The sequence below is a fragment of the Phoenix dactylifera genome, unplaced genomic scaffold (assembly GCF_009389715.1).
Source record: "Phoenix dactylifera cultivar Barhee BC4 unplaced genomic scaffold, palm_55x_up_171113_PBpolish2nd_filt_p 001846F, whole genome shotgun sequence".
NCBI lineage: Eukaryota > Viridiplantae > Streptophyta > Magnoliopsida > Arecales > Arecaceae > Phoenix > Phoenix dactylifera.
This window is the reverse complement of record NW_024069137.1, coordinates 36,993-64,697: the sequence shown is the minus strand read 5'-3', so window position 1 is coordinate 64,697 and position 27,705 is coordinate 36,993. Positions and strand designations below refer to the sequence as shown.

At 38.0% G+C, this 27,705-nt stretch overlaps 1 protein-coding gene across 1 annotated transcript; it reads left to right on the top strand.

Annotated features, from left to right (window-relative positions):
• LOC120109131 (DNA damage-binding protein 1a) lies at positions 1-27,609 on the top strand. Its single transcript, XM_039122878.1, has 15 exons — positions 1-32; positions 185-234; positions 5,739-5,814; positions 11,731-11,940; positions 12,060-12,166; positions 12,331-12,439; positions 12,716-12,916; positions 13,009-13,224; positions 13,469-13,579; positions 23,487-23,762; positions 23,858-24,132; positions 24,956-25,307; positions 25,865-26,149; positions 26,742-27,337; positions 27,394-27,609. The coding sequence occupies exons 4-14, from the start codon at positions 11,854-11,856 to the stop codon at positions 27,321-27,323; spliced, it is 2,601 nt and encodes an 866-aa protein (XP_038978806.1). The 5' UTR covers positions 1-32; positions 185-234; positions 5,739-5,814; positions 11,731-11,853; the 3' UTR covers positions 27,324-27,337; positions 27,394-27,609.
• The last annotated feature ends 96 nt before the right edge of the window (positions 27,610-27,705 follow it).

The window sequence follows — 27,705 nt, the reverse complement described above, 5'->3', positions numbered from 1 at the left end:
TTGGTCTCCACCTATATGATGGTTTGTTCAAGGTGATAACTTAGTCGCTCATTTTATTGCAACATTTAATTCTTGTGTTTTTTTACCCGTAATGTTTAGATGTAATACAAAATAGAGGAATCCTGAAACCTTTGAGTGCTAACTGAGAAGTTTTTCAATATTTAATTTCTCTGTTGTTTCCCAGGTCATACCCTTTGATAACAAAGGACAACTAAAGGAAGCATTCAACATCAGGTACAGGAAATGTAGTATTAAATAGTCATTAACCATTTAACAAGTATTCTGGGAAGACTGAATTATTTATGTAGAAATTAATGTATATCTTTTGTTTTTTGTAAGTGTTCTAATGGAAATTTATTCATCTGTTTATCATTGTATATTGCTGTTTGATGCCTTAATAGGAGCAGCTTTGCTTACCATTGCTGTCTGGTGGTGAAAAATATTTTTATTAGTATAAGATGATCCTATCATGGGGTAGTAGAAAAAGCATGTGTTTCCTCTATTATTTTTATTACCCTATTAATACTTCTATATTTGTGAACCATCTGTTTGTTGTTTGATCATCCTTGAATAACCCTTCTTTTATGGACATTTTTTTGCACATCATTGTTATTTCTTATTTTTTGATATTGTACCTCTATAACTATTTGTATTATATTGTACTATGTATATTTATTTATTCCAACCTATTTGGATACATGCAAAGCATGATAGTGAATTTCTGATCATAGTAAAAGATTAGTCAGCACAAACATTTATTTCTCATTAAAATTCTATTTTTCCTTACTTATAAGCTTTTGTATGGTCTTAAAAGAATTGGAAGAAGAAAGTTGGTTGAGTTTCTTGAAGTTCTCACTCGAATCTCATCAAATTTTCATCTCGCAACTAGAAACAAATATGAATAGGAAAAGATAGAGCTGATACTAAATCTCAATCCTCTTTGCAAGATGAAAAAACACCCATAATTATATTCTTAGAATGCGTCAAACTTACCATAACCTAACTTGGCTGAGCAAAATGGACTTAGGTCTTAAGATGCTCAAGAAAGAAACGATATATGAATTGCCTATTAATTGCTATGCAATTTAAAGAAATTCCCATTCTATGTCTTACACTTCGCAAAGTTTGATCTTCAAGAATATATTTATATATAGACTTACAGCAGAAGTCTCCTCTGATGATTTGAGGACTATTCAGAAACTTATAAATTAAATTAAAGCTTCTGGGCCTTTAACTTTTTGAGAACTATTTCTTACCTAGGCACCACATACTGAATGGAATCACAAACATGGTAAAGATATCGACAAATGCCAGTTTATTGGCTTATGGGCATTTGGATATGCGAAATGGATTATTAAGATGATGGGTTAAAATATAGATGCACTTAAAAAAAAATTAATGCAATTAGTATGATTCTTAATTTAGTATTAGAGATTTTATAGGATGTACCATATGGATTCTAGCCAAGGATGGTGGAATCGTCTTGAACCGCTTGGTTCGGGGGGTATCGAGCCGTATTGGCGGCGGATCGGGATGGTTCTAGCTTTCAAATCAAGAAATCAGTGGAGGGGGAGAGGGAGAAGGAAAGAGAGGAAAAAAGAGAGGGAGGTAGGGAGAGGGGGAGGAAGGAAAGGAGGGAGAGGGCGGCGGTGAGCGAGGGCTGCTGGGCTAGACTCAAGGTAGGGGGGAGAGAGGACTTTCGAAGCTCTCTCTTCTTTGTGCGTCGGAACAGGGGCGGAGCCCCTAGGGATTTCGGCCCCCTTTTATATGTTTTTTGAATTTTTTTAAAGTGAAGTCGACAGCCACTGCTGACTTCACTTATTATTTTCTTTTTTTTTTAATTTTTTAAGTGAAGTAGGCACACGTTGTTGACTTCATTTCAAAAAGTTCAAAAAACAGTAAAAGGGGGCCGAATTCCCTGTTTCCTTTCGAAATAGGGGCTCTGCACCTGTTCCGATGCACGAAGGAGAGAGGGAAAGCCCTCTCTTCCCCTCTCTCGATCCTGTTCTGGCAGCCCTCACTCATCGATGCTCTCTCCCTCTCTCCATCCCTTCCTCTCCCTCTCCCTCCCTCTCTCTCTTTTCATCTCTTTCCTTCTCTCTCCCCCTCCCTCCTTGCTCTCTCCCTCCCTCCCTGCCTCTCTCATCCTCTGTATCTCTCTTTTCTTCTCTCTCCTTCTCCCTCACCCCATCCCTTGCCAGTTGGCCTATTGGTTCATGCTGGAATAGCACAACATGGGGGTGTACTTTACCATATCGTCAGCTTACTGGCCTGGGTGCTAGTTCCGATATTGCAGACCTTGATTGTAGCAATAAGAAACCCAAGAACATGTCTTGAATATGCATACATAAGGATATATATGGATGCATACAAATACTAAGTCCATTGATAGCATAATTACATTCAGAAATGCATGCTGAAGTTCTTGTGTTGCCTTAACATGTGCAAATACTGATATGCCCTTAAGTTTTGTCTACTGCAACATGACACTTATCCCCATGTGATTTATTGCATTCAGTGCTCAGTATGCAAGTTGCAGCAAGTATACTTATCCCCATGTGAGTTTTGTGTATAAACTCACAAATCTATTCTCGCAATTATATAAATTCTAGAATTGGGGTTTTGATGTTTCATTAAGTTAAACATAGATCATAGTTGTCAAGTAGCCTAGTCGACCCAGGCAATGGACCCTCCTATAGCTCAGGTGATTGCTCAAGCAATTTGGTGACCTCCTAAGAGATCATTTTGTACAGAATTCATAAAATAATTTATGCCTTCATCTATTTCTAGACATAGGGCTGATGTCCAGAAATAATTTATGTCTTCTAATTCAATAATTAACATATTACAACACGATTCTTTTTCATAAACGAAAATATTTAAAGAGGGCACTGATAGCTTTGGAGTCTTGACAGCTGTCATATGTAAAATATTATGAATGCAGGTATATTACATATCAACAATAATTACTATCCGATGTTAGATGGTTACTAATATGATACTATCTTATATGTACTTTTTTTTCAATATTTTTGCTGCTGAATGGTGGATTCATTTTGATTTGTCCGCGAGAAATCTTAAGCGGTTAGCTATCCGGATCCTCTCTCAGACGGTCTCCTTGAGTGGTTGTGAGCGCAACTGGTCCACTTTTGTCCCCATCCATAGCAAGCAGAAGAACCGTTTGACATATAAGTGCTTCAATGACCTTGTGTATATTCACTACAATCTAAGGTTGAGGCTAAAATGCATTTAGGAGAAAGTAGAGCTAAAGTATACAGATTCGATCTATAATGTTTTTGTTGACGATAAGGATGATCCTATGATCGGATGGCTTATGGACCAGCAGCCGAAGCCGGAGCTTGATGAGCCATGATTGTTTCTACTATTGGCCAATTTTGTAGCTAGCGAGGTTAGGATGGATGTAGGGCAATGGGCAGATTGCAACATTTCATTCATCCTTCCAGTTGATCAGTTATAGCCACATTGGTCATTGAGGAGCCGATCATCATATGACTTTTTATTCGAGATATTCTTCTAAAGATATGATTGAGAGTTGTTTCAACGAAGGTACCACGCTATCCGGTCGATTCAATCGGGAGGGTGACATCCATCCTTCCAACATAACTAGGTAGGGAGGGGCACGAAGGGTAAGTAGACAGTTGCTCGGCGCAGTAAAAAAGAAAAAGAAAAGATAGTTGCAATCTCGATGGAGAGTGTGGAAGAGTCAGTTCACTCAAATTTAGAGACCAGGAAGAACAACGGTGACAATTTTGGTGATCATGGATCTGCTGGCCAGGGAGTGTAGGACATGAGACCATCGTTTATGAGACAACTGCAGAGTGGTCTTCGATTCACCTATGAGTCTCAGTTTACGCATGTCACACAGGATAGAGATTATGATGTACGATCTAGTACAGCCCGCGAAGATACGATTGTATATTGGAGATTGGCTTCTCGAGGTTATTCAGGAGGGCATGATGCAACTGCAGATGACCTCGCACGTGGAGTAGGATCTATAGATATATCAGATTTCAAGTCGTATGCTGGATCCTATTACTTGCAACCTATGACCCATACGGATATGAATATAAATATGGTGCTTTTGAGGCATCGTCTTCTGGTGACTACTGCCCTATGTAGCCTGAAGCATTTTACGGGTGAGATTTTGCTATGGGTACATTCAAATGGGCTCCTCTACAGCTGTATTATCCGCTAGAGGACATCTCTCAGAGCTAGAGGTACAAAGAGAGATCCAAGAGTGGCTATAACCTATAGCATGTTCCTTATGGGATGAGCATATTGGACTACAACGCCTTTTAGTTAGAGGGGTAACTGATGTGCCTCCTAATTATGCTAATGATCCGGATATCTATGAGAGGCATCACTACTCGACGAGATTTTAGATGTCGATATGTAAGTTGTATTTTAAATATATGTAATTGATTATATCATATTATATTTTGTATTCCCCTAATTAATTTTAGGATATTTCATGTTGCTTCTTGTAGCATGCAACACCTTACTAATCATTTTATGTTTTGTATCATTTTAAAACAACAAGATGCATGATTTAGGTTGTATCGGGATCACAGAAACATAAAAAAACATCAAGAAATATTAAATTATACTTAACATCATCAAAAAGTTAAAAAAATTGATTACCAATAAATCAAACATAAAAAACATTGAAAAAAATTGGCATGTCGGTTTCGAACCGGTATGCCTTTGCATATCGTGTGTCGGTATGGTATTAAATCGATACCATACCAAATCGGCCATCGACCGGTATGGGTCCTAGTACCGGTTCGGCGGACTTTTTTATATGGCTATGATACTTGTAATATTTAGCTAGATTAGTTCTGTATAGAGCAACAGATGATTCAAACATATTATCAAGTGTAGTTACATATGCACAGACAGAAAAGGTAGAGAATAATATGGCTTTGGCTGGAGTAGGTCTAGTACTTGCTCCCACCAGAAGATGATGCTCTTACCCCTGATAAATTGCAGCGAGCAGTTTACTTGCATAGTGGTATTTTGAATGATTTGCAATTATTAGTATTACAACAAAAAGTTTAAGTAACTCTTATAGAAAAAAGTTGCATTAACGGCACAGTCAAAATGACAAAATTACCACCGTGCAAATAATGTTCATCCATGCATGTTATTAGGGGAAACATGTATTTTTCCAGTGGGAGCAATTTTTAAAGTTGCGCCAACTGGAGAAATATAACTCCACCCATATATGTATATAAGTGTTGCACAAATGCTTCTAAGGTGTTTCAAACACTTTGACGTCTTTTGTCAAGTGACATGCCCTCCTCGTCCACTTCATTTTTGTGTTCTTTCTTTGATGGCTTATGTTATGCCTAATCTACTTATGTGGTTTTCCTTCTGTAAAGCATGAGCATATCTTCAATTACGTCATTGTTTGTAGTTATTCCTATGCCAGCAGGATGATTAAGATTTCCGTGTGAGCATCCTAAATCTGCCTGTAACTTTCTTTCCCACTTGAGTAAAGCGTAGACCATGCACCGTAATCCCTCTTAAAAATTTGGGAGGAAAGTGATGCAACACAGGTGATGAGAAAGATGCTCTGGAAAGAGGGGATGGCAGAACCTGGTGCCTGCATTTAAGTTTATACAGCTGTTCTGATAATATAATCACTTATTATACTTGCAATAATGATTTTTTGTTAAAATATTTTGAAATTTAACACTTTTTTTTTTTTATCACAGGCTTGAAGAACTTCAAGTTTTGGATATCAAATTTCTGTATGGCTGTGCAAAGCCCACTATTGTAGTCTTATACCAGGTAACCCATATCGTGCATAGTAGATTACTAAGATAGGGGTCCTGCTGCACAAAATTTATGGCAATAACTTCATTGATAGTCATCATGAATCTGGATTAAACCTTGAAGATGTTGTTGTTAAGGTCTTGACCGTGCATAGATCTCCATATTTGGCTTAGGCATTGCACAATTATTATCGTACAGTTAAGAATGTGTGTATATGTTTATTATATGCAAAATTTAAATGTATACAAGTATGTGTGTATACAAATGTGTGTGTGCGTGCGGATATTTGCCATGTGCAATACATGTGGTAAACACCAGTATATATTATGTTATTTTTGAAGTGGGTGTGCAATGTGCCCATGTGTGTCTGCACATTATTCATGAACATTGGTATAAACCCAATAATTATACAGGTCTTCATGGGATAATTTTTTTGTCGTGTACAAAGACATTTTTCGTTCTATCATTTCCGAAAAAGTCGATAAACTAGGTGGATATGTAAAAGATATTTTTTTTTTCCCATTACTTGGACATGTATAAAAAAAATATTGTGACATTTCATTTCGTACAGCATTTTCAAACCGATCATTTTTTATATATCGCAATGGACAATTCCATCGTTTATAATCGAAAAGAAAAGTTACAAGAGGTTTTTCAAACCAGAAATAAGTCTTTTCATTTTTCTCTTCTTTAAGTCTTCCCAATTCCCAATTATCTTGATACCTATCAAGATAAGAATCTTCGTAAAATGGGAGTCAAACATTAAGTGTTGCCTTTTAGCCTTGGAAGGGAGGCATGCAAGTCTGCTAAAAGCCAAAACAAGCAATGTCGTGCAAACAGTGTTTTGTTTTGTAGTTTAGAATAATAAAGAAAATTATAGATGACATAAGTGCCCTGCTGTAAATGACCACTTCAATTAAAAAAAGAAACGAGCATTAAATACTAATGACCATTATATACTTGACAAGTGCTTTAGCGAAAGGTTGATCATATAGCGAATTCATTAAGTTGTTTGGTACTCCCAGAACCTTCTTTTTCCACACACTCTAGCCATAACATCTCAGCATATAATAAGCTTTCCTCTTTCAGTCCTAACATTTTTTAAGTTGACGAGGCTCCACCGAAGTAATGAGCACTGCTCTAGCTCCATTGTCATCTGTCATATCTGTGTCAGTGATTATTATGCCAATATTATAAAGGATAAAAATTCATTTTATAAACTAATTATTTTTAGGATTTCACAAGCATCAGAAGCATGAAAGTTATTGCTGTCCAACACTGTGTATTCATAAACCATGATTTTTTACCTGACAAGCACAGAAAAAATTAAGACAGATTATTGGAGTCATGGGAGCTATCACGCATCCAAAAGTCCATACTATCGTGCTCACATAAAAGCAACTTGTACAGTTCGAAGGCCTTTACATTTTAATTCTCTTATTTTTGTCACAGAAGTACGAACAATTTCCCTGTCTAGTTTTTCTAGTTGCTTTCCCTGTCATAGTTGCTTTTCAGCACCTGTTATTCTATTCACCCGATTCCCATAATTTTCCCCAAATTGGTTTCCAACAGTTTGAGTCTGAATATGTGTTGTCTGTTTTTGCGTACTCTTCTTAAATTGATCTAATGAATTCATACATTCCATCATTATACTTTCTCCATTAGGTTTCTTTGAAAGATTTTTTTTAAAGTTGTACCGGTTATTAGCAGAATTTTAATAAAGAGTAAATGATGTTGGAAGGTCTTTTTTTAAATTAAAAAAGTGGAATCCTATTGAAATCTGCTTAAGAGACCAATTTGCAGATGAACAAATCACCTAACATGTTAACTCTCTCTCCATTAACTGAAAAATCATCAATGGTACATTGGTAGTTCTCTATCACGAAAGGTTGTTATCTATAGCATCATTGAGTTATTTGGTGCATCAGTAATCTCCTTGTTATAACACAAGCAAAATATGATTGTTGAAATGCAACTGCTTTATGAAAATTTCTATATATTCAACTGTAAAGTCTCGTATCACACTATGATACTTCAAGAAAGGGGTGAAAGTGAGGAAGAAAACAATGTAGAAACAACTTTCAGAATGGAGACTAAACAGGAACACGAGGGATCCGCCTAAAAGGACCCCTTCCTTCGTTCGGAAGAACAAGAAGATTCGTAAAAAATAGAGGAACGGAAGAGATCCAAGTGGATGGAAAGGAAAAAGGGGGGAATTCCACTTTCACTTTAATGAGACATCTTATAAAGATAGCCCAGAACTTACACTTATCGTAAGATGAACGCTTGGAAATGAGTTAAGCACTTCTAATCTTTTTCAAGTTATAAGGAATCCAAATGGTCTCAATTCTTGCCAGGCAAGTCCTTGTTTAATCAATTCACTGTTTGTAGAAACCAAAGTTCCTGAATTCCATAGAAGCAGTATGGTTTTATGTTCAATCTTGCCTTGTTTTATTATGTGCCTTGTGTTATGGCATCCATTTATTGTGACAAAGCCTGCAAAATATTTTTTGCATTTTTTTTTAAAAAAAACATTAATGTGCCTCGGAACCGACCACAACTCATACAAAGGGCCGGCCAACCAAAGCTCGCCATGAAGCCTCTGAAATGACAACTAAAGCTCACCATGTGGCAAGCCTAGAAGCACGTGAGTGGCTCTTCAAATTTCAAAACCTCCATAGTTGGCAACACCTCGGCCGTGATCTTGGGCGGTTTTCGAAATTGCACCAGCAAAATGGGTAGGGTGTGATATGCATGCGAAATGCTCGTGCCTAGTTCTCGGAGTGTGTGGAGGCCTGCTAATTATAGTCGACCCTTGTGTTCAAATTCCTAGGCGATAGGCGCTCGCCTTCGCCTATATAATCCACTCTCCGGGAGACCTTTCAGGTAAGTATTCTGGTGCTCTGACAGACCATCTCACTGTCATCCACTAAGAACCTCCTTTGTTCTCCGAGTATTATTCTGATTTAGGCATCGGAGGATCCCCCGCAGGACACACTTCGGCAAGAGGACTTCTTCGTGTTTGTTGTTCCAGGTCAGAGCTCGGCCGTGGACGAGGTTCCTGGACGCAGCCATCCATTCCAAACCGCGGCTTTGTACGATTTGAGTAGCTCATCACTGAGCCTTCCAACATCTCTCTCTCTCTTGGCGCTTGGGTCAAGCCGGTCCTTAGCGGCAACAAACATTATACTTCTCAGGAGTCAATTTTTGCATGCCCTCTTAATCTACCATGTAGAAACTGCAATGTGATCTTTTAATGTTTATTTGAGGAGGTTAATTGTGTAGGAAACATGTTATCTACCAAGTGTGCCTTTTTAGGAGGGAGAATGATGAACTAAACATTCAGATATTTACTTTTTGTACCAAAAAAAAAAACATTTAGATATTTACTGCAACTTGTCTTCCTATAGACTTCACAAGGTGTAGTACTAGACTACCAGCTGGAATTGTTTTCTTGGGGTGTTCTACATACCTTTTGCACATAGACATGTTTCTTGATGCTTCCATCCTCTATTCAAACCATCACTTTTTGTTACTATCATATAGTTAACAATAGATCAAAGTTATCTTGCATCTTCTAAGTTTTATCTGTAGTTATTTTTTCCTAGATGAGACCAAAAGGAAACCTTAAAAACTGATTCACTACATGTGTGGTTCTAGTATACTGCAATACTACATGTTACTTATACAGGTGCTTCCTACGAACAACCGCTATCTTGATTGTTTTAGATAATTGTTTTGATGCTCCCAAACCAATGTCGACTAGAGCACCTGCAATTGATTCATATACTAAGGTTCCGATCATATCATTAATTGAATGAATATATTGGTTATTCCTTACTCCTAGCTTTCCCCTATACAATTAGTCTCTAAGAACTTAAATTGAACTTTAGAACAAAGACAGACAAATCCCTCTTAAAATAACTGGTATATTCGAAACAAGGTTTCCAAAATCTATCTTCTGATCCAATTTCTGTGGGTCCCTTTCTGTTCATTTTCATGAAGAGCTGCATCCTGTTTTGGCACGATTATTTTTCATTTCCATCATGTTAATTGCCATCTTTACTTTCTTGATAATTGGAAAAGGTTTAGGCCCATCTCCCTGTTGTATCAGCCTTTAGTCTTACATTGCACATTCATTTATGTTAACCAGTTCCCCCATCTTCCTTAGTTCAACCACCCTCTGTCCATAGCAATCTTTTTATTGTTATATGAAACTTATGATGCAGGACCATGAGGGGATGGCTTGCTAAAGCATTGATGAACCCAAGGGGCTGTGAGGTTAAGAATTAGGCCGTCCACATGGTTTACCTCCTTTTTCTGAAAAGAAAACTGAACAGATTTTTTTAAGGATTAGAAGATATTAAATGGGTGTAGTTTTGTTTTTCCTTCAAGTTTAGGAAATAGGTAGTGATCCCATGAAAATGATTGTTAGGGCTTTAGGTCTCAAAAAAGGAGTCCTTACATTGGCATGTCATCAGAATTTGGATTGCAGTTAATTGTTTCCTGTAGAAAGTAAACTTGGAGTGTGGGCTAAATAGTTTTGAAGAAAAATAAATTTAGTTATTAGCTTAGAGATATGGGAAACTGTGCCTATGTACAGATTTTGAAATTTAGTTCAAAGGACAGCAGATTCATGTTGAAATTGATACCAGCAATAACAGATAGAGGAGAGAAGAATTCAGCATTACTCATGGAAAAGATCTGGGAAAATACGGCAATCTTGATCAAATAACAACGACTATATAAGAAGATAAATGTGTTACAATATAAAGGAAAAATAGAGAAGAAATGGAGTTTAAGTTGAGAGGGAATAAAGAGGAGAGAGGAAACATTTGTTAAGAGAATTCAAAGAGGTGTCGTTTGTGCCACCATAAGTAGCCTTCCTACAATGCTGTTTTAAGCCGACTCTTATGGGCCTTCTGTAGACTTAGCCAACCCCTTTAAGTCTTCGAGTCTCATGAGGGCTTTTAACAGTTAAATGATAAACCTTTTTGTTCATGCACCCATCAGTCGAGGGACATTTGCCCTTGAAAAAGTTGGCATTTGTTGTCACCTTGTGATAGCTGGTTATAGGTTATACTTAAAACCCAAGCTGGCCATGAAATTATCCTTATTTTTCTTCCAAACTTGTTGGCATTTGTTGTCACCTTGTAAGGTCCTAAACTTTTCGTTCCAAACTCATGATTAAGCAAACAGAACCTTCCATTGCATATGATCTTGATTTAGATGCTTTCTTGTTTGATTTTTATTCCCATTACTTCTGCTTCGCCAAGGATTAAAATACCACATTTGCTGTTGTTTTGCTGGTCAGAAGCTCATACAGTTATTCATTTTGTGCCTCTGTTTTTGTGCTTGTCAGAAGCTTGCACGGATTTTCATATTGTGCCATGCTGGTCCTGCGCCATGGACTATAGAATAAAAAAGAAACAGGTCTATGTTGGTGCATATCTGTATGTGTTAGCGTTTGATGATTTTAAGGATTAAGATATTGTGTTTTGGTGCCATGGTGACCTCTCACTTGCATGGTATATATTATTCGCCAGTGCTTGGCGTGCACGAAAACCATGGCATGCTAAGTATTGGAACACAGCCAGCATCCTGCAAGCGGTTCATGTCGGTAAGGTTCTGGCATAATGTGTGCTGGTCTGCTTTGTATTATCTTATTTGGCAATGTGTTGCTAAATCACTAATGTGGTAGGTTTGGGAAAAAGGTGATGGCAGCTTAGATATGGACCACTAATATCATTAGCTTTTGGTTTCCACATATTTCTCTCTTAATTATTTTATATTCTGAAAATTATTTTGTTCATCTTAGTGTTCTCTTAAGTCTTATACATGTTATCCATTTACCATATTAAATCCAATAAATGCTAATTTATCTAAAAAATCCAACAAATGTTGCATTAATTTCATCAATTCATTCTACAGGATAACAAGGATGCACGGCATGTTAAGACATATGAGGTTGCACTCAAGGATAAAGACTTTGTTGAGGGTCCATGGTCACAAAATAATCTTGATAATGGGGCTGGTCTTCTAATACCTGTTCCTATGCCTCTTGGTGGTGTAATAATTATTGGGGAAGAAACAATCGTGTATTGTAGTGCGGCTGCATTTAAAGCTATACCAATCAGACCAGTAAGCTTTTTTGTCTGCTTGTTGTTTTCCTTTCCCTGTTTTACTTGCATGTTTTTATGTCCTTTTCCCTGTTATTCTAACTTTGTCTGTTTTTGCCTAATCCATTGGTATGCTCTTAGTCTATTATAAGAGCCTATGGGAGAGTTGATGCGGATGGTTCTCGATACTTGCTTAGCGACAATGCAGGTCTTCTGCATTTACTCGTCATCACCCATGAGAGAGAAAGGTGAAGTGCATATTAATTTTTCAAAATGTTCCATTATTTGTTGAGGAAACTGCTCTCCTACCAGCAAAAGCTTTCACTAGAGCAGATTTATAACTGATGTGTTCCTCTTTATTTATTCATGTTATTTACTGAGCAATTTTATTTTCTTTTTTCTGTTGAATTAGGGTAACTGGACTCAAAATTGAACACTTAGGAGAGACCTCTGTGGCATCAACAATATCTTATCTTGATAATGCAGTTGTTTATGTTGGTTCAAGTTATGGAGATTCTCAGGTATAATAGTAATAAGATGCAGAAAACCACTGCTTTATATTTTACCTATATTGAGAAGCATTTGTTCTTATGGTTGTGGTATTTTTCCTAGAATATAGGAAGGTTTTGCTAAGTTGACTTCCTTGGATGTCTATTTCTATTGATTTGCTTGAATTAATAGTTTTCAGGTTGTTTTGGTACTTAAACGCCCTCCCCCCCCTTCCTCCTCTTTTTTTTTCTGCATGTTGTTTCTTTCAATGCATCACACTGAAATCTTGATTTGATCTTTCTTAATAGCTGATAAAACTGAATCTGCAACCTGATGCGAAAGGTTCGTATGTTGAAGTTCTTGAAAGATATGTCAATCTTGGGCCTATTGTGGACTTCTGTGTCGTTGATCTTGAGAGGCAAGGTCAGGGTCAGGTTGTTACATGCTCAGGAGCTTATAAAGATGGTTCCCTTCGCATAGTTCGGAATGGCATAGGGATTAATGAACAGGTCGGCCTATTTTTGTTATTCCCATCCTTTGAGATCATGGCAGCCTAGGTTCATTGGAATACTCCACTAATAATATCTTCATTTGTTATCAGGCATCTGTAGAACTTCAAGGCATCAAAGGATTGTGGTCTCTAAGATCTTCTACTAACGATCAATATGACACCTTCTTGGTTGTAAGCTTTATCAGTGAGACACGTATACTGGCAATGAATATGGATGATGAATTAGAAGAAACTGAGATAGAAGGATTTTATGCACAAGCGCAAACCTTGTTTTGCTACAATGCCATGCATGATCAACTTGTACAGGTTTAACTCCTAGCACAATTCAATATAGTTTTCTTCTACTTTGGATAGCATGCTACCATAATTTATGCTAATTAGACATATTCTATCCTATCATAGAGAACAATTGCATATTTTAAAAATGGCAATTACTTGCTGAAATATTCTACTGTTTATGAGCACACATATATATGGTTATGTGTATGTATCAGCATTTATTAGTTCGCCCTAAAACTATTGTTAGCAGACTGACATTTTCTGCAAACAGGTTACTGCTAACTCTGTTCGTTTAGTGAGTTCTACATCTCGGGAATTGCTGGATCAATGGAATGCACCTTCAGGGTTCTCGGTCAATGTTGCCACTGCTAATGCCTCTCAGGTTCGTTGCCGACCTCATTCAAAGTCTTATTTTATTATACTGATTAGCGAGTGGTAAAAATTTGAAAATACTAGCCACTTTTGGAAGTCAAATATCAGAATGAATCCTAAAGTTTTCTTTAAAAACTGTATAAGAAATGCAAATAGATAAGGAAATATGGTGAGAATAAAAGCTCTTAAGTGAATAAAAAGGTGCTTGGTATTATCTTCTTTTTTGGATTTGGTGTCACTTTATATGTACATAATGTCGATTCAGTTCACCTTGTGGTGCTCTAAAGTTCCATCAAGGTTCAAGACCGACTTAGCAATGATTATGGTTGTTGATGTGAATAAAACAAAATTTTCTATCAGATCTTGCAGTTTCATGATATTCTTGATGTTCTTACTGAAATTTTCTCTCCTCTCTCTAAGAATCAAATGTGTTGGAGACTGGAAATGTCTTTGCATTGAGAGGCTAATAAACATAACCATCAACCATGTCTCAAGTAATCAGGATTGGCTTTTTAAATCCCCATTTCCCTAGCTTTCCTATTTGGCGAGAGGCTAATATACTATATGCAAAAGTATAAGTAATTTTTGTGCAGTAAAGATTGCAGCCTTTTAATTGTGCTGGTTTGATCTCAACCTTTTGAATCTTATTACTGGCGCAAATGATCTGATCCAACTGAATAGCACTAGATTTTGTTAATTTGAGTCAACTATGAACAAAAACTCTTTCAAAAGAGAGTTATCATAGTCTTATCTTTCCTGGCTTTTTTTCCCTCTTGTGCAAATTTTCCGTAGTGTCTACCATGGGTTGAATACCAGGCCCAACTTGGACCGGACCCAAGATTAACGATTTGATCGTGACCATCTACAAATCATCAAGTTTGTTGGAGATTCTTAGATCCTGATCATGTATGTATTCTCCTAATTTCGCACAAATATTTTCCAAGTTTTATGAGGCTTGTGATACTGATTTGGATCGTTGCTGTGGGTGAGATTTCAGAGGGGTTGCACATGAGCATATGACATTTTTTGATCAGTGGGATTATTTCAAATCTTGTTGATTAATCGTGTATGTAGAAAGGTGCTCACTTATTGATTATATATGGAAAGGTTCTCAAAGACAAGGGACTAAAGCTTTCGCTCCTAGATCCAACTCCCAGAAGTTTATTTTTTGTCAAGGTATTAGAAATTTTGCTCCAACTTTGACATTTTCCACTCTCCTTTGCAAGGTCTGCTGTACCGAAATTGGGGTCCGAATCAGTTGCCTGGTGGCATGGGTCGGTACGCCCCCGTACTGTTCCGTGCCGGGCTTGTACTAACACAATAGGGGAGGCAGGAGAGAGGAAGAACGGGAGAGAGAGAAAGAGAGAGAGAGAGAGAGAGAGAGAGAGAGAAGGGGGAGAGAGCGTAGTGGAGGCCGACGAGCTGTGTGGAGGAGGCAAAGGAGAGGCTCCGCCTCCGGATCTCCTGTTTCGTTCGAAACAGAGAACTCGAAGGGTGCTCCTTTTTAATTTTGCGATTTTTAAATAAAATCGGCAAATAAGTGAAGTCGGCAAGCGATTTGCTGACTTCACAGGGGACCCAGAGGCAGAGCCCCTCCGGCTCGTCAGCCTCCGTGGTTTCCCTCGCAACTCGTCGGCCTCTGCGGCCATCTCTCTTCCTCTCCCTTCCCTGCTTGCTCTATATTTTCCTCTCTTTCCTTCTCCTTCTTCTCTTCCGTCAATGACTTTTCATTTTGGTTGTTGAATCCATCTCGATCCGTCGCCGGTACAGCTCGATACTCTTCGAACTGCCCGGTTCTGCCGACTATGCTCCTTTGCATAACAGTAGCAACATACTTTCCTTCTATATGTCTCACCTAACCTTGTTTCCATGGCAACACACCTTTCCATGTGTGATCATCCGAGATGCATAACCCAAAAAAATGCATGTAATTGCATGAATGACATGGCGTGCTCTTCTTTCATACACCAACAAGAATTCTATTGCAATATCCATACATATACTCATCTATTCTCAAGTTCAGGTTCTCTCTGGTTTAGGATTGAACTGGAAAAGTCCAAGGTCCTGATCATGATCATCTGTGACTGGAAAGGTCCATGGTCCTCATCATGATCATCTTTGTATTATTCATTCTCAGCATGCTAGATGTATCTTAGTTTTGAAAGGTTCTCTTTTATTCCCTTATGAGATAACTCAATTCTGTCTTTGCCACCTTGACAACTTGCATAGGGTGAATTCCAATTTTTGTTCCTAATACATCCACATGGCTTAGGAAGGCCCTTGGTAATGGTATCATGAACCATTGATCGTGAGAAAAATATCTTGTTATAAAGATAATTATGATGTGTCATTATGGTTGGTAATGGGCCAGGTTGGTCAAATTTCCTCCCTACCTAGGTCCAGATCAGAAAAATTCCAGATTTCAGACCAAGCACAAGCCTTGAAAGCTTTTATAAAGTTAGGCCTCAGCCCAACTTGAGCTAATCCCAAAGCCCAAATAGGCTCGATTGGAGCCAAGCCTGAGCGGGCTGACTTGAGCCTAAACCCAAGCCTAGTATGGTGGACAGTGCATGCGACGAGAGAACGGTGGGGGCTTGGAGGAGCATGGCGGGGTATTCTTAGGAGGAAAAGGTTGTCAAGGAAAGCTGAACCGAGCCGAACTTGCCGGTTCAACCCGAACCGAGCCAACCCAGTTGGAGACCAGGTCGGTTCGGCCTTAGAAAACAGGGGCCGGAACCGGCCAGAACAGGACGGAGTTGGACGGTTCCGTCCGGTTCGACTCGATTCGAACCGGTACCGACCTGTGCCGGATGTCGATCAGTACGAGTCTCGGTACCGGTTCGGCAAACCTTGGGCTAAAGCACTAGATGATAGAACGGTTCTCAAGCTTGGTTATAGGGCATCCACATCGGGAGAGGATGAGCAGCACGACAAGGGAACCATCCTCTAGAGCTTGGCATGGAGGCATTTGTAGTCGCTTTGAATGGGAGACTATTGATCTCCTTCCAAACAATTGTGGTGGCAGCATTTGGAGTGGAGAGGGCCTTGCGAAGCTGCAATAGTGAGGATTGCGGCTAAAATAGTAGGGCTGAGATGATGCTGAAAGTGCATGAGAAGATGTGGATGAGGGGGTCGAGGGTGGCATAGAGGGAGTGCCGGCAAGGATTGCAAGAAGCTAGAATTACGCTTAGGCTTCGGGTTTTGCTTGGGCATCGTGGTGGGGACCTAGGAGGAGAAGCGCATGGGAGTGAGGGAGAAGGAGCTAGGAGGGAAAGGAGGGTGGTATGAGATGTCCAATCCTAAGTTCCCCTAAATGGGTTTGGGGGCAAGTCGAGCTGGATCGAGCTCTGAGTCAAGCTTCTTGCTCGGCTAAATTTTCATTCGGGCTCTAAAACCTGACCCAAACCTTCTCGAGCTAGGCCCAAAGCTCGGAAGCCAGCCGAACGTAGGGCCATTTCCAGCTCTATTATCTTACCATATGCTCCCAGTTACTTGGAACTGAAACATCTTCTAGGGCAGTGTCACCTGTTCTTCAAACTATTTTGCAGGAAAAAAAATTATTTCTAGGATAAAAAAGTTGGTCACAAATAGCCATGACCAATGTTGTTAAGATTGGGATCAAATTATAAATCGTAAAAGGAGTTAGATCAGATTGTGAGATGTTTTTTAGATTTTTTTAAACAATATGAAAAAAATTTTAAAAACTAAAAAGTAAGTAACAAGTAGTAGAAATGGAAAAAGTTGAATATGAGTGAGAAATCTACTATTTAACAACATTATTTAACAATATTTAGCACATAAAAGGAAGAAAACAGGGTTGAGTTTCCTTAAAATAAGAAAATAGGGTTGAGGAGAGGTGAAGAGATGGAGTAATAGTAAAATGGAAGAATTTGAAAAAAGGAAAAGAAACAAGGGGACTACAACAAGTTATTTGATTAATCTTCCTCACAGAAATCTCTGTCCAATCAACCCGCTGCAGCTGGATATAGATATTCTTGTAATGGATTCCATCAGACTCATTTCCTGATCTTACAAGGACATTGACAGAATAAAGAACTGACCAATACTTTCTTGATATTGGGTGAACAGGTATGGGTCAGAATTCTTCTTATTAAGAAACTAGATGTGTGATAGATTATTATTTTGAGAAAACCAGGTGGCCATTTATTCATACCTGAATTTGAATGCAAATAGAACTCCTTAAATGGAAGATAATTCAATACGCCTCAATTTGCTTTCAAATGGAACTCTTCAAAAGAAAGATAATTCAAGCACTCTAAAACTGCTTTTAATTGTGCCAAAATCAGCAAAAGAAATCAACTAGATTCCTTTTCAGGCGAAAACAGGGATGAGATCAGTGTTCATGCATAAAGCAGAGATGACACCCTGTTTTTGTGCACAGACAGAACCTCAAGGCATTTTTCATTTGGACTGGATGATTCGCAGTTTGGATCAGATGATCCAAAATTGGGTCATCCAATTTTTCTCGATTTTGATCGAGTGATCCAATTTGGCTCAATTTTTGGGTTTTTGATCCGGATCATATGATCTAAATTGTGGATCCGACGATCTTTTTTTATTTGGACTGGATAATCTGCAATTTGGATCAGATGATCCAAAATTAAGTCATCCAATTTTTCTCAATTTTGATCAAGTGATCCAATTTAGCTTAATTATTTGGTTTTTTGATCCGGATCATATGATTTGGATTGTGGATCCGACGATCTTTAATTCATTACTTTGATCATCTTATGTGACAATTATAATAGTCACTGATTGGACAATGGTTATTTCATTTGTCATGCAAGGGCTTGAGTACTGGACGATTTTAGAGTTTTACATTATGCCTGGTTCTGCATAGATGCAGTTCCTGTAACCGAACAGCTGGTCAAGTTGTAAAAAGCTTGGATAATTCCACAACTAATATGCTAATTGGATTTACCTCGGTGATTGGCAAACTTGAATCCATCTTAATCACTTCAGGCCTACCAATCTCATTTATATCCCTATCATTATGACCAGACCATTGCCAATTGAACCGAGTTTATATGCCACAGAATGACCTATCTTCTTTTTTTTTTTTGAGTGAAACAAATAGGCAATTGTTGATTTAGTTAGTTAATTGAATTAGAGCTGAGACTATCTTTGGCAAACCCACTTGGACTCATCTAGATCATGTACAGGATCAGAACATACAAGCATGCAAAGGATTGCTCACACTTTAAAAACGATAAGAAAATAAAAGAATGAATTGTTTTTTTATTTTGACTATTTTTTATATGTAATAACAAAAAATGCCCTTCCTGTCATAACTAAACAGGGTTTTAAGGTTAAGGGCAAAACAATATTTGTAAGCTGGTTCAATAAACATCCAATTCTTTAGGAAGCAGTCGATCACTGATTTATTGAAAAAATGCTGTTTCAAGTAATTCTTTCTTTGGTTACATGGAGCTGCTTTAAGAATTGGAATGAATAGGGGACTAGTTCACTGATTTTTCAATCCGAGTAGCCAGCTTGGTCCACTTCTGTTAACAATTATTTTCTCTCTAATTTAAAGCATTCACATGAATCTTGAGCCAAGTCTGCAGTCCTTCAAGAGTGTTACTTAATTGCGCCTTTAAGTTTCTTAAAGCTTTGGAAGATGGTGCATAGAGAGTCTAATTGGAATTGGTGGTATGTCCCCACATCCATTCTATTGAAAAGTGGGAGTCTGTTTTTGTGATGTTGATAGTAATCTCTTTTAACACTTACATTGCCAAGCTTGAACATCAGTCCTATCGGATCTTTGCAACTCCCATCACTGATTGAATAGTTACTTCTATAACTTTGCTAACACATTCAGCAATTTAAAGAATCATCTTGTTTCATATTTGTTTGGGCCTCAGCAGGTCAAGTTTTTCCCTCTAAATTTGTATATGTATACAGTTAAGTTCTTTTTGAGTTGAGCTTGCATGGGCTAGTATAACAAGTAGGCTTAGCCTTCATTGCCTTAACCATGAAGGGCTCAAAGTCTAGTTGGAATGCCCAAAACAGGCTTTCTAATTGCCAACCTAAAGTCCTGCGCAATTGCATGGGACCTAGCTATACGGCCTTCGAAGGTCAAACCTAAGGGTGTAATCGAGCTGAGCTGAGTCGAGTAGCTATAGGCTTGAGTTTGACTTGATTTAAAATACTCAGGCTCCAAACTCGACTCAAGATCGATCAAACCTTAATATCCAAGCTCGAATTCGACTGGATTAAAAAAAAACCAATATTTGAGATCGACTCGACTCGACTCGAATATCAACCCAGCCATACTTGAGCTTGAGTTCAAGCTCGAATTCGAGTCTTGGACGTAATTCAAAAATATGCCTAAAACAAGATATAACATAATATTATATTTTAAAATATTACATTAATAATATATATTATAAGTGAAATATGATATTATTAAAATATATATACTCGACTAGGCTCGCTAGCCTTTAAGTTGAGTATTTTGCTACTTGAGCTCAGTAACAACCGAGTTGAGTTGGCTCGAGCGACTCGGGAGCTACTCGGCTCATTTGCACCCCTAGTCAAACCATCCAAGGCTAGATAGGAGCACGGTCCAAGAGAGCAAGTAGCTTTGCCATTAATTGGCATTGCAATGTCTTCACTAATGAGGCACATCTTCCTCGGAAAAGGCATGGCTTCACTGTACAAGCTCCAATCTGGTTGAATGTCCATCAAATATGGAACTGTGTAGCAGGAAACCTATTTAAAAACAAGACCAAAAGTGCTACTATGCCAGAGTTTCATCTGGTAAGGTTCACTGCACACCAAGCGATAGAACGAGATAATAGAAAAAAAAAACACAATCAAGAAGTCCAACCCTATGAGGGACGATCTAGCTGTCATAGTTGGCCTTCACATGAATGCTCAAAATTTTAGTCAAACAAGTCTAAGAACAATGTGCTGATAATCTAAGTGCCATAGTATGCCCTGACATGACAGAAGTCAAACTTTTAGCTTGTAGATTGGGGGCCAAGAAAAGAGGCAAAGGAGAACAATATCTACCTAGATGGAGCCAAATCTGCATAACAACTATAATAAAATAGAAGTCCCCATAAAAACTTCAGCACTTGAAGAGAAAGATGAATCTTTTGATTGCGAAAGCAAGGGCATGGGTGTCCCATTAAACATGTGCATGAAAAAAACATAGAAACAAACAAAACAACATAAAAGAACGCTTTGATGAGGTACAATCCGTGCATCTGCTTCACTAGCTGCTTAGCAAACAATAAAACCAATTCCTTGGTCAGGGAAGATCTTGCTACCAAGAAGGTGATATTACTTCCTCCAAGTTGTTGAATTTAAGTGAATATTATTTGTACAATTGCATTCCTACACTGCTAAAAGGGAAAAAAGTAACACTAAAGAGAAAATAATGCAGGGGAAAGAAAGGTAAATTAAAGGAAATCTCCGTAGGAAATCTTCACATCTTTTTGTGAATTTACCACCCAATTTTCTTATTCCAAGGCGAAAACAACTTTAATGTGATTATTTTTGAAAAGCATGTGACGTTCTTCAAGGACTCTTACGTGCATTACATCTTTGGTCATACATGCTTCCTAGTATTCTTGATTTTAGGCACATACTCTTTTTTCTTTAATTTTTGAGAGCAACCATTTCCCTCTAGGAAGCTATGCTTTTTCATTGTTTCCTGAGTGATAGTGCCGACTACCAAAGGCTGTTATTGAAAACACATAGGTGATCATAATTATTGAAATAGTCCAAAGAGAGACCAGTCTTAAGATGCATGCAAGACATTGGATCTCTCAAAACTTGGTCATCCCATTCTTACCCGATGCATCTCTAAGATGTATTGATTGGGATATCGTGACAAAGGATTGAAATACCAGTACCAAGGGTGGTACCGGTTTTTCCTTAGCAATGGTACAATACCAACCCATACCATACTGACTCACGAGACAGCGGTGCATACTAACTCTTGAGACTGATGTGGAGCAATACCATAACAGTACACAAACTTGAGTTTTTTTTCTATTTTTTGATTTTGGTGTGTAATATGGTTATTTAGTCAGTCTTGTTTTGTTGTCTGATGTGCAATATGGATATGAATTGAATGAAGTTCATTGTTTGTCTGTTGTATTAATCTGATTGGTATTTGTTGTACTGCAGCACAATCAACTATGAGAGTGAATTGCCTTTAGCACAAGGAATAAATGTTGTTCACTAGTCCTTACCACTCATGGTCAAAACACATAACTATTTGGACCAAGGTTTTAAATACTGCTAGGATGATGAGGTGTTCCACCATCCCGATCATTCAAATGGGGCATTGTCCACTGTCCCTAGTGTTAGGATGGGATGGGTTGAGTTGGAAAATGGACTGAGACGGATGGGACATCCACTATCTTAAGTGTTGGTATGCGACCATCCCATTCTATGGAAAAGTCATGATGGGCCCATTTATAGATATAGATGGATGCAAAGCCGAAAAGGTTTTGCTGCCGAGAACGTCGGCAACTCAATATTCGGAGGTTTTTGATCGAATATCATGTGGATTTTCCATTAGATTTGGCAATAGTTTCATTGGATTTCTATATTTCTGTAGTTGAATTGTTTTAGCATATTTCCGTTTATTATTGAGTTGGATAATTCTAATTCTAGTATGATTTTCTATCAAGTTTGTTGCTTGATTAATTATTTCACACTTTAGGATGCATCAGCCAATGTGGACCTCTACATTTTAAAAAAAAAAATTGTTGCGCTGTCCGTTACAAGCTTGGCTTTGACCAAATTAGCCTTTGTACTGGCTCGTATCGATTGGGGTGGTAGGTTTGTCCATTTCCATGCCTTTTTTTAATGTCGTCTTGATCAAGACGGGCTTTGTACTATATGCTTGGTGTCAGTCAATGCTGATCAGGATGGCCGACATGTCCCAATCTTGGAATATTTCATTGGTCCAGCTCCTATATTTGTGCCGATTGGCATTGGAATAGTATGGTAACGATGATACCATCCCATTCCACTGGTTTTGAATCCATGGTTCTAACACTTAGGATAGTCTGGCATCCGAATAATTCATTGGGATGTTCTTTATTTATTTATTTTATTTTTCTCTTTTATATTTTAGTAGTTTTTGAAGGCTCTCTTGTTATTTTATTTGAACTAATAACTTTTTTTATTCATGATATGATTGATACATGCTATTTTTTAAATTTATTGTGATTTTTTATTTTTTTCAAACCATAAGTGTTGATACCAACACCGACACCATAAACCAAGTTATTTAAGAGACTAAAAGTATCTAAAAGTTCAATGAAGAAAAAAACAACGAAGAAAATAAAAGAAAAGGGTGTTCTAGTGTTTCACCGGGATTTAAATCCGTTTTGAGTGTCGGGATGGGAGTGGCCCAATACCATACTGACTTGTCGTCGGACCAATGTGGATACCATTAATGGGATTTATCCCTTGGCTAGTTCTTTTTTTATTGTTTCACTTGTATATGATATTATACAAAATTTTAGGTCCTGTTTGATATTTCTTCATTTTCTGTTTTGGTTATCAAAACATGAAGAAGAAAAATGTGCTGGACCAGACTCCTGTTGGTTGAAGCCTGTTTGCTTTTTCAACTTGGGTTTTTTTTTCTTTTGAGAAAATCTTCAATGGCTTTGGAAGCAAAGATTTATTGCTTTCAGATATGAGTGAAAATAGAAGCAAGGAATAGCGGAAGTTAACAGTGTCTTCCACATCAATCTCCATTTGGGATATTAGTAAAGAAAAAAAAGGTGGTGCTAAAGGAGGATTTATTCTAAGACTTCTCGACCTGAATCTGTGTTCTTTATTATTTTCTAGTTAAACAGAACTTCATATGATATTTACTGAACATGTTTACCTGAGCATGATCTTTGACATATCACGAACTGCAGGTTTTATTGGCAACTGGAGGTGGGCATCTTGTTTATATAGAAATTGGGAATGACAAGTTGGTTGAAACAAAACACATACAGCTGGACTATGAAATTTCTTGTCTTGACATAAATCCAATTGGTAAAAATTCTCATTACAGTTCACTAGCAGCGGTAGGAATGTGGACGGACATAAGTGTTAGGATATTTTCACTACCAAGCTTGGAACTGCTCACGAAGGAAAATTTGGGTGGAGAGATCATTCCTCGGTCTGTTCTTCTATGTACCTTTGAAGGGGTATGCTCTTTCAGCCACACTTCTCCTAAAGAGTTTTCTGTTTAATTGTAAATAATAATGCATCTGTCAACCTGTATGTACTTTTTGTTCTTCAGGTGTCCTATCTGCTATGTGCTCTTGGAGATGGGCACCTGTTCAATTTTCTATTGAACACAAGTACTGGTGAATTGTCTAATAGAAAAAAGGTTTCTCTTGGGACACAACCTATCACACTCCGTACGTTTTCTTCAAAGGATACCACACATGTATTTGCTGCATCTGATAGACCAACAGTCATCTACAGCAGCAACAAGAAGTTACTTTATAGTAATGTAAATTTGAAAGAAGTTAGTCATATATGCCCTTTTAACTCGGCTGCTTTTCCAGACAGGTTCTCCCTCCCTCCCCCCTTGTGCTTGCGCATGTGCATATGTGAAATATTGCTCAAGATTTCGATGCTTAAATTTCAACCAATTTGTCACTATTCACTATTTTCTCTCTTTGTAATGCTGACTTTCTTTTTGTTATGTTATAGTATTTTAATAAATTTTTTCCAGGCTCTTCTTTCCTGTTGTCCTACCATTGTAGGACAAAGATTAAAATTTGTCCCACATTGTGATTTTGTTAACTGTATAGGAAATTTAATGTTTCTTGATGCTCAAGCCTTTAATATTCTATAATATTGTGTGTTTTTATTGCTCCAGTATACAAAAACTGGACTCTTTTAACAATGAATTCCTGAGTTTTTGCCTCACTGATGCATGTATGCAAATTTTTTTTATCATGCTCTTGATCTTAAATCTTTTTCTGCAAAAGAATCAAAATTTTTTCTATGGAACTCTTGCAAAAGCAAGTGGCAGTTGACTGTGGAGAGCTGCTGTCTTGCTTCCTCATACTATCAGGTTTTCTTGCCTGTGTGAATCGGAATTTTTAGTATGCACTTGTATTTCCTACCCAAAGGCTGTGCCAATGTCGTAAGCTATAGTGGATTTTTCTGGAAGATATGCTTGATACTTTTCCTTTTTTTTCTCTCTTTTTTCGCTGTTTCATGTGTTGACAAGTGCCTCTTAGGTGTCTGTATTTGCTTTCACCTTTTTTAATCATGCTGATATCTGGTAGACAATGTTAATTTTGTTTTGAGGCATTCTAAGTTGTCTATGCTTGTGAACATGATTCTTTCTAGTTCAATTTAATGCTTATTAGTTTTCAAACAGCCTTGCAATTGCTAAAGAAGGTGAACTTTCAATTGGAGCCATTGATGACATCCAAAAGCTTCACATTCGTACAATCCCTCTAGGGGAACATGCTCGACGTATCTGCCATCAGGAGCAGTCTCGAACATTTGCCATCTGTAGTCTCAAGAACTGCCAGACTAGCACCGAGGAAGCTGAAATGCACTTTGTTCGATTATTGGATGATCAATCATTTGAGTTTATATCAACCTATCCACTTGATACATATGAATATGGCTGCTCCATTATTAGCTGTTCCTTCTCAGATGACAACAATGTTTATTACTGTGTGGGAACTGCTTATGTGTTGCCTGAGGAAAATGAGCCTAGCAAGGTAAGCTTTTAAGCATGCAGTTTTAAAATTTAAATTTTCTTTTGGGAAGAGGTATATGTACTTTGCAGTTTATTTATCTTCCATCAATCAACCAATTAATCATAACTCTTCTTTACGTGCTTTTCTTCTCTGCCTAAATCTTCAATAAGTGTGCACAACTTTCCCTCTCTATTCTCCATTCTGGTGAGATTTAAGTTTGCCAGTCATACAATAAGAGAAGTATAATAAATTATTCCTGTTTCTGTGAACACTTAGCATCACACCAATAATCTACTGCGGATGTGCCATGCCCAAAGTTTTGTCGTAATGCAAATACCCATGGGTTTAATAATCATCTACCTTGATGTTGTTCATGACATTGTTTTTGATTTATCTGATTTTGGCATAAAGTTATGTATGATTATTTTATTTTTAAAACAATCTTCATGTTCTCTGATAATTCTTGTAGGCAATGCTTGCTTCATGTAGCATGTTCAGCCCCCTTATAAATTTGTCATAGTTTATTGCTCTTATGTGCTTGTGCTCACAATGATATGGCTGGTCCAAATTCATTGTAGGGGCGGATCCTGGTTTTTGTAGTGGAAGATGGGAAACTACAGTTGATTGCTGAAAAGGAAACGAAGGGAGCTGTTTACTCTCTCAATGCTTTCAATGGAAAAATGCTGGCTGCTATCAATCAGAAGATTCAGTTATACAAATGGATGCTCCGGGATGATGGATCTCGTGAGCTGCAATCTGAATGTGGACATCATGGGCACATACTTGCCTTGTATGTTCAAACTCGTGGCGATTTCATCATAGTTGGTGATCTGATGAAGTCTATATCCTTATTGTTGTATAAGGTACGCAGGCCTTCTATCTGCACTGGTTCACAGGACATCACTGGAATCATCATTAGTACGTTGCACATAATATCTGATAAAATTACAGTCCAGATTCTTCTCACCATCTCACAACATCAATTCATTAGATATTTTTCATTCATTGGTTCAGATTGAATTTAAACCATCTAACAGAGAAATAGGAGCCTTTTATATGCATTTCTTTTTACACTAAGAGCAGTTTCCTTTTAACTTTTGCGCTATCATGCACACAGACCTGAACCATGGTGCTCAAAATAAATTAAAACGTGGAGTTTCCGTAAGGGAAGCTTAGTTTAGCATAAAAGGAAACCTATAGATCATATCTCTACTTTCTCAGACCTGAAGCTGCTATTTTCCTTTCTAGTTTTCCAACTATGGGCCTTTCTTCTAGATTGATATATAGAATTTCATATAAATAAAGTATCTGTTCAGGCCGATGTTGTGTGATGCATTGTTGTGCTCTCTCACAATATCAATTGTGGACTAGAACACAAGACATGATTAATCATGCAGCAATTGGCCATGTCTGTTCAGCTTATATTTGAATTCTTTGTATATTTGTGTATCTTAGCATGAGGAGGGTGCAATCGAGGAGCTAGCCCGCGACTACAATGCAAACTGGATGACTGCTGTTGAGATTCTCGACGATGACATCTACCTTGGTGCTGAGAACAATTTCAACCTCTTTACAGTCCGCAAGAATAGTGATGCAGCAACAGATGAGGAGCGGGGCCGGCTTGAGGTAGTTGGGGAGTACCACCTTGGTGAGTTTGTCAACCGGTTCCGGCATGGCTCGCTTGTCATGCGCCTTCCAGACTCAGAGGCTGGCCACATACCGACAGTCATCTTCGGTACTGTCAATGGGGTGATTGGTGTTGTTGCTTCTCTCCCTCATGACCAATATGTGTTCCTAGAGAAACTTCAGTCCAACCTCGTGAAGGTTCTAAAGGGTGTAGGTGGGTTTAGCCATGAGCAGTGGCGTTCATTCAACAACGAGAAGAAGACAGTAGATTGTAGGAATTTCTTGGATGGAGACTTGATCGAGTCGTTTCTTGATCTTAGCCGCAGTCGAATGGATGAGATCTCGAAGGCAATGGGGGTTTCAGTTGAGGAGCTGTGCAAGAGAGTTGAGGAGCTGACAAGATTGCATTAAAAATGTAAATCCCCCTCCTTGTCTCTCTCTGTGTGTTTTTAGGTGAAGCCTTTTTCTTGGTTGTAGCCCCAGGACAATTTGCTGTTTTTTAGTTTACCAAGGATGAAAATCCAGTGCTGCTTATTGTATTTTATTTAGTTTAATTCGTGTACGAGTATTTTGTAATGCATGCTATGGTTGCATTTGGAAGCGACAGTTATATTTGAGTTTGTTTCTATTATCTTTCCTGGGGCTGGGATGGCTATAATTCAGTGGTAATACATTTGGGGGCATTTTGACTGATGAAGTGACGGAAACATCATGCTTGATGCACTATTCTGTGTTCTATTTGCCTGGGGAAGGGAACATTGAGAGATTTCGTTGATTGTGACTGGAGCAGGCT